General features: G+C 35.9%; 1 protein-coding gene across 1 annotated transcript; it reads left to right on the forward strand.

The window, feature by feature from the left end:
* The first annotated feature begins 511 nt into the window (after nt 1-511).
* LOC129802593 (protein CDV3 homolog) lies at nt 512-7,370 on the forward strand. The gene is made up of 4 exons (XM_055848536.1): nt 512-798; nt 868-1,143; nt 6,478-6,737; nt 6,807-7,370. Exons 1-3 carry the CDS (start codon nt 625-627, stop codon nt 6,715-6,717), a joined length of 690 nt encoding a protein of 229 aa, XP_055704511.1. The 5' UTR covers nt 512-624; the 3' UTR covers nt 6,718-6,737; nt 6,807-7,370.
* The last annotated feature ends 3,719 nt before the right edge of the window (nt 7,371-11,089 follow it).

The following is an 11,089-nucleotide window of genomic DNA, read 5'->3' on the forward strand; positions in this document are numbered from 1 at the left end:
AAATTTGTAAAAAAAAAAATCGTCTGTTCATCATTTATTAGCAGAGACTGAAATACAATGACCAAAAAGTCAATAAAGTTCTTTACTTCGTGATCTGTATTTAAACTAAACTGTCATAAATTTTTTTTTACAAACTTTCAGATTTGCACAACATCTCCGTAACTATTATTTCGCAAATTTTTTGTAATAAAAATATTAATTGGATTCATGAAAAATCCCAAAAAAAGTGGCAGTATAAATCTGCATTATCCTTCTACTCTGCATCTGCACGATATTGACTTTCAAGGAAGTTACACAACATTGATTCATGATTTTTTTTTAATAATTAATCTAAGTATCTCAATTTTGTTCAGCATGCGTAATATTTTTTTCTTTGTTTAATTTTCAAACGCACACATATTTAAATAACAAATTATCGTTACTTTCTATAAAATTCAAATTTTTATAGCATGTGTAGAGATGTCGCTTTTAAGTTTTTCTGTCGAGCCACTAGGGGTGCTTGCAACAATCTCACCGATTTCTCAGCGATTTGTCATTGTGACATCGAAACGGCAGGCTCTCGGTTGGATTTTTCGCCAAATTTCCTGGAAATTTTGCATTTTGTGTGGCCAAAAGTGTGCTGAAATGGCTGATTTAGACGATTTCTTTGCCAAGAAGGATAAAAAGAAATCCAAAGTGAAGAAATTTACCACAGCGGATGACCTCGTGAAGAAGCTCGAAGACACGTCAAAGAAGTCGGACTCAAAGGGTAAAACTCGTGGGGCCGGCAATGAAGAGGAGTACCACAATCAAGAGCATGTAAGTTTGAGTGCATTTCGTCCCCTAGATAAGATTTCTAACAGTCTGGGTTGTTTTGTTTTGGGAAAGGAGGATGAATGGAAGGACTTTGAGGAGGAGCGCAAGGATTACTCAGGATTGAAGATTGGCCAGTTGACGCTCAATGAAGAGGACCACCATACAGATGGGGATCAAGGCTCTGAAGCCCAGAGTGACACAGAAGGCAATGCCGAGGCAGGAGAACGCAAAACAGGGCCATGGAAGGCCGTTCCGGAAGCAGCTCCACAGCAGCCACCTCAGCCTCCGGCTCAGCCATCGCAGCCTGCTGAGCCCAAAATCTACAGACCACCGGCTCTCCAGAGTCAGGTAAGGCCCACAAGTTTTCCATTTGTTTGGTTATTTTTCAAGAAATCAATGTTTTCAATCGAAAAATCGTGTTAACCCTTCCGTATTATGATTCATTTTTTTTTTTGTGAAATTTCCATGAAAATTTCTTATACTTCATTAAGGACAAAATCGAAAAATAAATGTGCGATAGTCGGTAGGAGATTGTGTAAAAAAAATCAAGAAAATACATACATTAAATGCAAACCCAAAAAAAAATCGTGTCGAATTGTTTTAGCATGCATAGCCTATCCCCAAAAACTTGTTAAAAAAATCCTCGTGGCCACAAGATAAAATTTTAATAATTAAGTAAAGTAAAATTCACAATAACTTTAATCATACGAGATTAGAAATTGATTATTTGAAATATTTATTTTAATTAACGAGATTTACCAAAAATCCACTCAATCTACTGTCGTAGTACAAGATCAATTTTTTTATTTCTGAATACAGTAGACTCTCACAAATTCGGGCATATGGGACCGAAATGTCAGCCGAATTAGAGGACAATTTCGGGACAAATTACATCAAAACTAAGACAAACCATGCCAAATTTGAGCATATTTGATTCATTTGATATTCATAATAAAATTTGAAAAATGACAACAAACTTTTTTTCAAATGTAACTGCTGCCCGAATTAAAAAGTAGCCCGATCTTAAAAGAGCCAAATTAGCGAGAGTCTACTGTACTATTAAATTTCTCTACGTTATTTAAGTGAAAAACTACGTAGAACACGTTTTTTTTTCAGGCAAATACGTAAAATCTTTTAGAGTATCTCTTTAATTGACTTTTAATTACCGTAATCCACCAGAGAAGATGAATTAAGTCGTCTCATTTTAAACATTAAAAATTGATTTTCATTGTCTTGAAGTATAATCCCTCAAATTATTATCCTTTACCATTATTTTTCCCGGCATAATGAAGTAAAATTATGCTTTACAATTTAGTTATGCCAATTTTTATCTCATTATACAGCTGAAGTTTGTCTTAGGCACAATTATTCAAAATTTTAATAACTCCTCTTCTTTTTAAAAGAAAATTTACAAAAAAATAGGAAAGAGAGTAAAGATACAGAGAAAGATGAAAGAGAAAAAAAACTGAAATTTTGCCTAAAATAAATTGTTTCTCTTATTCGTTCGCCGCCGTCTTAGTCACCAGATTTTACAGAAAACCTATAAATAAGAAGTTGATAAGAGTAATTTGTTGAAAAGACCTTTATTCAATTCGTGGCCATGATATGACACATCATACTGTAGTCGGACTTTTGCCCTGAAAGATTCTTCAGGGAGACCAAGTCTTATCGCGACCAATTGCCCGACAGTGACCCGGCTCTGTGCCTCCATCTGAACACTTCCTGACAGTACTATACCGCTATAGTAAAAGGTCTTGCTTGGAGCGAAGAGCGGGAAATATGGATTCCCCGCAAACAGGGAAGGGAATCCACCAGCCGAATTCTATTTCGCTATCTGTGGAAAATCTCTACATAAATACGCAAATTTTGGATAATTTATTTCTGTGCAAATGATAGAGTAAATTGCTTAAAGTCGGACACACCAAAATTCCGGAATATGCAAGCCAGTTTCAGCACACAAATTTATATAAACTTCCATTCTCTCTTAAATGGTCCCATTTCCAAATTTTACCCTAAAGAATTTTTGTTTTCTTTAGTCCTTATTGACGTCAAGCAGGGGAATGTAGGCAGCCTTCGCACATTTTTTCGTGGTTCATATTCAAGACTTTTTTCTGACTAAACTGTAAAATGGGCAGTGAATTGCACTACACCAAAAAGTTCTCTGATCTTTTTGGTTTCTTTGCATGCCTAGTCCACTATCACAGAATTGTTGGGTTTCCCTGGACAGGAAAATGAAAAAAATATGACGATTTGTGCGATTCTTGGCCCCGGGGGCAGCGTTCACACGATGGGGGTTTGGGTTCGTCATTGCTTTTTTTCTCGAAATAAATTTTATCTACAATTAAAAATTATTTTCCGATTGTTATACTGTAGGGGAAGTTAGGCATGGTTCGCACGTTTTCTCGAAGTCCATTTTCAAGATTTTTTTCTGACTAAACTGTGAAATGGACAGTAAATTACGCTACATCAAAAAATCTCTGGTCTTTTGGGTTTCTATATGTGCCTGATTCATTACCACAAAATCTATGATTTTTCCTGGACAGGTAATTTTTCCTGCCTGTGGAGCCAAGGTTCAACCTATAGGTGGTACAGGTTCTTTATTGCATTTTTCCTGGAATAGCTCTTTCTCCCAATTAAATATTTTTTACCGATTGCAAGATTAAAGAGTCATGAATGCGTGAAAACTATCATATCACTAAAATAATGCCCCTTAAGCATTTTTTTTCCATTTATCTGAAGCACTGTTTTTCTTGCATTTTAATGTCGACAAATCGACTAAAATGTGAGGATTTCTAATGCGACAACATAAAAAATTTATCATCTCAATTTTCTTGGTCTCTCTGAACCCTTTCTTCATCTCTTCTTCCCTTTATTTTCCTCAGTGAGGTTAGGTTCTGATTTTCAAGCTGCTAGAGTTGCCTAATGGGTTGCCGTACCTAAACATTTTCAGCGGTTGAACCACTACGCAGTGTAGTATTTTCGAGTTTTTCGCCAGTAGGGAAAAAACTTCCTCCGATGCAAAACATTATTACGCAAATATCAACCCACATTAACCCTTTATCCATTGGTGTAAGTGGTTTTGTCTGAAAATTAACTTAGCTGTAAGAAATCACACGAAATATGTGCCATCAAAATTACCAATTTTGGGCCAATTTTCTATTTATGATCCTAGATCCTAGGAAAGAAGAGTTAGACCGTCTATTTCTGTTCTAAAGATGAGTTTCATAATTACCTGTATTATGGCTAAGAAATTAGAATTCATCTTTTTCCTAATAAAGAGAAAATTCGGATTGTTCGAAGGCTCGCGCGTGCGAAGCACGCCAAACTTCTCCTACCCCCGTGAACCCGCGCAAACTATCACTGCATTAAAAGATCTTTAAAACACGTTTTTCATATTTTCTGGAGCACTATTTTTTCTTCCAAATGAATATCAAAAAATCGACTATGAACATGTTCACACGGTTCACACTGTCAATAACCGTCGGTCGTCTCATAAAGATGGGAAGGAGACTATACGCCTATGGAAGAGGAAATGACCACGAATGACTCACTGTGGCTTATGAGGCTTTAGTGAGGCTATGATTTTCAAGCTGGAGTTGTCTGATATGGATGTGCGAACGCTCACATATTCAGTGTTTGAAACCACACACAGTGTAGTACCTGCGAATTTTCCGCCACCGTGAAAATAATTTCCCTCCGATGCAAAAAATTATTATGTAAATATCATCTCAAGTATACTCTTCATCTACTGTGCAAGTGATCTTTCTTAGAAATGAGTTTAACTGTGAGAAATCAAATGAAATGTGCGCCATCAAAGTTACCCATTTTGGGCCAATTTTCTATTTGTGATCCTAGCACCTAGGAAAGAAGGGCTTGGCTGCCTATTTTTACAATGCAGATAAGGTTCATAAATACTTAACTTATGGCTAATAAATGCGGAACCAACTCTTTGGAAATAAAGAGAAAATTCGCATCTTTCGAAAGCTCACACGTGCGAAGCCTGCCTATATTCCCCTAAATAAATAAATCAAACTATTATTAAACTATTCCTCTCCTTGATTTTACGAATTAAGTTCCCATCTTTTTGCCAAAATCACGCACGGAAAGATTGAGTTGATTCTCGAAAAACTCTAGCATTGTCTTTTTCATCCTTTTGTCCTGAATGCCAGGCTTTCGTGCACTTCCTCATGGCTTTTGAGCAACAATCTTGAGTTCTATGAACCGAATTATAAAGCGGAACACTTCCCGGTCAATTTCGCGATCTCAGTATAACTCGCATTTGGATTCTTAAGATTTTTGTATACTATTAGTCTTCGCATGCTCTCCATCTTTTTGCAATTACTCCAAAAGAAAGCTGGGGTTAAGTGATAACTCTCTCTAATTGTCCAATCGCTAGTGTCGAGTGTAGATTATGGGCGATCGAGATGATAACTTGCATTGTTTGTCGCTAGTGTCGATAATAAATTATCGCCACTAATTTATCGACAGCTCTGATGCTGTCGATTTGTACTCTCAAAGTGAAATTCATTGAAAGTTTAAGGTTTTTTTCGGCAATTAAAATCTTTTTTACAATCTTTTAATTTATGTTTATAAATATTATTTATTCTGTGCCCATCGTAAAACACGGTGTAACATTGAAATAATATTGGCCAAATTGGATGCGAAATATTTTATTCTATTAATTATATTCAATTACAAAAATATCTTTACACTACACGGGAAATGCTTATGAGTGGAAGCAGCTACTAAGTGATTGAAGTTGCATTGTTTGAGAGACTAAAATCATTGGAAAAACTTTATTTTGCAAATCAAAATGCAACTAGTGAGGTTATGTTGCACTGTCCCAATGTGTCACAATAACAAGTCGACAATGCAAGAAGAGCCGACAATTATTTCATTTCATCATTTGGATTTAACGATACTAGAGATTTGACAGTATCGAGTCGATACTAGCGAGAGCTAAAGTTATCATTTCACCCCCGATTAAATTCTCTTGTAACGCCAAGAAAGAAAATATCATATCAAGCTTTGGCAAAAATTTTTCGTATACACGCTTTAACATTAAGAGAGACATGGTTTTGTCTTATTCTTAATTTTTTTCTCTTTATCTTTTTATGTTTAATTAATTTTAAATTTCCGAAGATCTCATCTCCATTTAGAGGGTGCGAACAATCTTTTGGCTATATGGTACTTCTACAAAAAAACGCACTCCTTATCCCTGTGCATTTGCGCTAGGTTTCTGCCATTGTTAAACTTTAAATAACAATTTCTAAAATCAAACGTTTCAATGACTACACCTACACAGTCAGTGAAGAAGCATTTTAGCCATCTGGCTTCGGAGGCTGGTGACGCTAAGACGACGGCAGACGCATGAGACGGCATTTGTAGAGCTTTTTTTTTTTTGAATAATTGGTTATCCCACCCGGAAAATTTTGCAGAATATTCTGCAGAAATTCGTAAGTTTTGGAAATGTTACTGACACTTTCTTCAAGATGTTTCTGTCAAAATGGACTTGGAGAATTTTCTCTGAGATTTATGTATATTTTTATATATACAGCACAGCATTCCCCATTAATTTCGAAAATTTCAAGGAATTTTGAAATTTCTTGAAATTTCTTGAAATTTCTTGAAATTTCACAGTGTAACGACGAAATCTGTTCTAACTAAAAGTAATGTTTGCAGTTGGCCAAGGTGAAATTGCGTGAAATGAAAAGTGGCGTAGCGCCAGACATCTCGAGTGAAGAGTACTTTCCATCGCTTGGAGCAGCTCCTCCAAAGCCAGAGGCGCCCAAGAAGAAACTGGACCCTGGCTTTGAGGAGGTGAAACACGGCAGCCGGTCTGCTAGACCCTCAGAAGTGGCAAAAAGCTCACCGGTCACCATAGGAAATCGTTTCCACTCCCTGGCTGGAGATGCTAGCTAGAATCTTATGACAATTTCCAAGTAAGTGCAAGGTTAATACTTTCTCTTTATTTTCTGCAATTCCTGAGAATGTTGTATTTGTCAATTCAGATTTATAATGATTTTCCCGAAGGCGCTTCGTCATTGCATAGAGATACAGATGGAAATGAGAAAAAAAATCTATATATCACATGAGAGAAACTGATAAAAAAATGATATATCTTTCGTTACTTGAAGCATGGGATGAAATACATGGGAGAGCCTAACATAATGATCCAAGGAGAGTTAAAGGAAAATCGAAAAGTTATTTCTACAGAAAAAAAATAAAAATAAAATAATAAAAAAAGCTGCAGTTTGAAACATTCAAAATATTGTAAAAAAAAATCTCCCAATTTGAAATTATTCCTGAATGATTAAATTTACAATAGATAGAACATTTTGAGGGGCTACTGAGAATGAGAGATAAATACTGAAAGAGATAATAAAAAAAAACTTGCATAATAATTTCAAAAGTGGTGTGTGGTGTAAAGGAAACTACTAAAAAAAACAACTTGATGAATTATTATTGAATAAAATATCGTGATATAATTGGGAAAAATCACAGTTCTGCATTTATCTAAAATTCTTTCTTTAGAAACTCTCTCTTATTGCTGATTAAATGCCTAATGAGTTTTAGCCATTCTTTCTCTTTCGCAAACTCGTCTTTCTCTTCTTTTTGCAATTCGGATAAATGGTGGAATGTGAAACAGCTATTACCTGGGATTCCTTACAGCTTACATTAATCCCTCAATTTCAGGTAATTACCATCTATACCCATTTTCAGTGTTCATAGGTTTAATTATTATCTTAAAAACTCCCTAAATGCTGATTTGGAGTGAAATCTGCAAAAAAGAACACTGGCCAAGTGTCCGAGGTTTGCGGAATGCTCAAACTCAAAATAGCGCTACTCGTCCATAAACAATCTTTGCGCTTACTTTTGGGTACATTCCGTTTTACTACCGATTTAATTTGGTTCATAAATCATCAGAAAGCTATTCCAAAATTGAAAATGCACCTAAAAGTGAATCAAGGATCTTGGGAAAAACAAGCAGCAACTGGCAAAAAGTATTTCAAAATTTATTGTCCAGCAAAGAAAAATGACCAAAAATGAATTGGAGCTGATCCAACCTTTCGTCAGAGATGGGATTAGGCGCACTTTGCAGGTATTGGTATATAATTTAGAAATCCCCAAGAACAAATCCAAAAGGAGTAGGAAAGCTTCCGAGGCTTTGTGAGTTGCTCGAACTCCCTAGAAGGAGCTCTACCTAAATAATAATCTTTTTAGCAATTTTTTTGAGTGCTGCATTCAAATTTAATAGGGATATAAATTGTTTTTCAAATCAACTTTGTCTTTAAATCATCATAAAACCATATTCAAGTTGAAAAATGATCAAGAGGGTATTTTTAAAAAAAATCTTTATACAATTTAAACTATTTTTTTTTAAATTACACCGATACTTTACCGATTGATCACCAATTGTGACCGTCATAAATGGAGACGAATAACTTCTTCATGATTTGATAGACTTCATATTCCTCCTAAAAAGAACGAAAGCAAATGGAGTAAGTCTGAACTTGGCACCAAAGAGGGAATACTGATCTACCTAGCCTCACTTGGACCGGATGCCTACCCAACATTGGGTACCGCTCTGAGAATTTTTCTCACCGTGCCTGTATCTATACCAAGCTGCTAAAGGTCATTTATTTATTTATTTAATAACCATGCTTTTGAGCTAGTGCTCTTGAAAGCAGAAGAAAAAGGTAAAGGATACATTTATAAAGATATGTATAAAGATAAAGATTTGTCAGAAAGCAATGCTTGCGTCCACCGCCGTCTTAGCGTTGGTGACCAACCTCCTGAGCCAAACGGTGGAAATGCTCTTTCTCAGGTTGTATAAGTCATCTGCATCATTTGAAAGGAAAAAAGTCTTTCTGACGTTTAGGTATAAAAGCAAACTAAAATGCCAAAAAGGTTTGGACAAGCCGCCGTTTCTCCTCTCTAGGAAGTGCAATCCAGAGAGTAACTCCCTCAACAAAAAGAGAGTTATGAAGAATGCGGCTCCCCGATCTCGGTACAACGAGACACAAAGACCTAACGGATGAACCCGGAAGAAGAAATTCTGCCAAATATCTAGGCTGGTGATATTTGAGAACGCGAGATATGAAATCGATAGCACGTGACTGCAGGAAAGCTGGTAGGGTACTCACCAAAACTCAGACTAGTAAGGAGATACGTGATCGAAGGGATGGAGATTAAAGATATAGCGAATGCAATTGTTGAATGTGATAGTCAGGCGCCTCATACAAGAAAAAAAGAGTTCAGCACCATAGGAAAAAAGGGGGAGGGAGCAGGGCACGAACTAATAACAGTCGAATATCCTTAGGGGTGAAGTACTGATGCCTTCTAAGGGTATAAAGGGAAAAGTTAACTCTTTTACTTATGTAGGAAATATGGTCGTCCCAAGCCAAAGAATCATTGAAAATAATTCCAATTATGGACGTAAGGTATAACCTCACCATTGAGGTAAAGAGGAAGTGGATCAGGATGGTGTCTCCCACTTGTGATTAGCAAAGCTTGAGATTTACCCGGATTGAAAAGAAGATCATTATTCACAGCCCACTGAGAAATCAGATGAAGTATCTCATTCGCTTGACTAAAGCATGCATCAGGTGCAATAGGATCACCGAAGCAATAGATCTGCAGACCATCTGCATAAAAATGAAAATTAATATTGTTATTATTCAGAGTTGAAGCTAAATCATTTATATAAATAGAAAAAAAGAGAGGGCCTAATACTGAACCTTGTCCAATACCCCTAGAGTGACAAAGTTGCGGACATTTCACGGTTAAATTTAACAGATTGGTTCCGACGGTTCCGACCAACTAAGTAGGATTCTAGTAATTTTAAGCTGGTAGACGAAAAAGAATAAGGGGAATGGTGTTTAAAAAGAAAAGGTGAGTGGTTTATGCTATCAAAAGCTTTTGAGAAATCAAGAAGAATTAATAGGGCAAAATATTTTTGATCAAGCTTACGAATGTCATGATTAATACGGAGTAAAGCACTGGTAGTGCTATGAATTTTCCGCAAACCAAACTGAAAATCAGAAAGTAGGTTCTTCTGATTAAAGTTTTCCTCGACTTGAGATTTAATAGGGTGCTCAAAAGGCTTGGAAAGGCAGGGTAGAATGCTGATAGGTCGAAAGTCACTAACATCAGAAGGCTTGGAATTTTTCGGAATGGGAGTAACGATAGCCGATGGGAGTAACGATTTATCAAATTAAAACTTATAAAAAATTATTTAAGGTCAACGATGGCACAAGAAAGACTCAGCAACTTGGCTATTCTAGAATATGGGGATGTGTTCCTATTTTCATTAAAAAATACTTTGTTCAATGTACATTTTAAGGGAAATGAGAAAAATCCACTGTCTACTTCTATCCCTGGCTAATTGTACTCCGTTCTCCCCTACTACTTTTTTTGCTTAGAGAATAAATTATTCTGATAATATAATATATGTATAATAAGTACTTAAAACTAATATTGTTTAATTAAAATTTCACGTGCAACTTTTGAGGATATTTTGATTTGAGGCGCCCTAATTTTCTACTCCTTAATGGAAGCCTTATGGAGTCCCTCACTTTTAAGGCGCTCTTTACTTTTCAATGCAATCGGGTTTGGAATTACAAGACTTTTTGGAAAAATCCAAATTTGACCAAATCCGTTGAAAAATAAATCCTTCAGGGTGGTTGATCTTTGACATTGAAAAAAATTAAGATAGGGATTTTCCAGTCAAAGGTTGTCTATTGACTAAATGATCAGCTGTCCTACTTCCTAAACATATCCAAAACTCATTGAAAAAGCTTAGGACCATTTTGAGCATAGCTAGACTTAATTTTTCACATATTTATGGTATGAGGGGGAGAGAGAAAAATGAAAGAGATTAGTTTTGAGATAATGTAATTTTAGGAGAGTCATTTAAATCCGATAGTCGATATTTCTTAATGTTGAGGGTCTTATTGTGTAGGTGCATCGACAAGGATAGGACTATCTAAACTAATAACATCTTATTTATCTCAAAGGTACGCCCCATAACACTTACCCTTTAAATTTTATATGGATCAAGAGACTGAAATAAATGAGAAATTGGACTTCAAGCAAGATAAGCTAACGGAAACAACGTTTCGTTTTTAATTTCAAGCAGACGTTGGCCTCCACGGTCACCGAATATAAACTCTCGATCCTCTCGACTTTTCAAAAGGGCATTTTGTTGGCCGATGTTATGGCTAAAAAAATACCAAAATGACGATCTGCTAAAGACAGCCCTTTGTCATGACTGGGCTCAAATTTCGTAGGC

The sequence above is a fragment of the Phlebotomus papatasi genome, chromosome 2 (genome assembly GCF_024763615.1).
Source record: "Phlebotomus papatasi isolate M1 chromosome 2, Ppap_2.1, whole genome shotgun sequence".
In the NCBI taxonomy this organism is placed as follows: domain Eukaryota; kingdom Metazoa; phylum Arthropoda; class Insecta; order Diptera; family Psychodidae; genus Phlebotomus; species Phlebotomus papatasi.

Excerpts from the sequence above, each read along its gene's own strand:
- LOC129802593 (XM_055848536.1), top strand. The coding sequence starts at position 625 with ATGGCTGATTTAGACGATTTCTTTGCCAAGAAGGATAAAAAGAAATCC. Across the intron at positions 799-867 it reads AGTACCACAATCAAGAGCAT|GAGGATGAATGGAAGGACTT; the intron begins GTAAGTTTGAGT and ends GTTTTGGGAAAG. Across the intron at positions 1,144-6,477 it reads CACCGGCTCTCCAGAGTCAG|TTGGCCAAGGTGAAATTGCG; the intron begins GTAAGGCCCACA and ends TAATGTTTGCAG.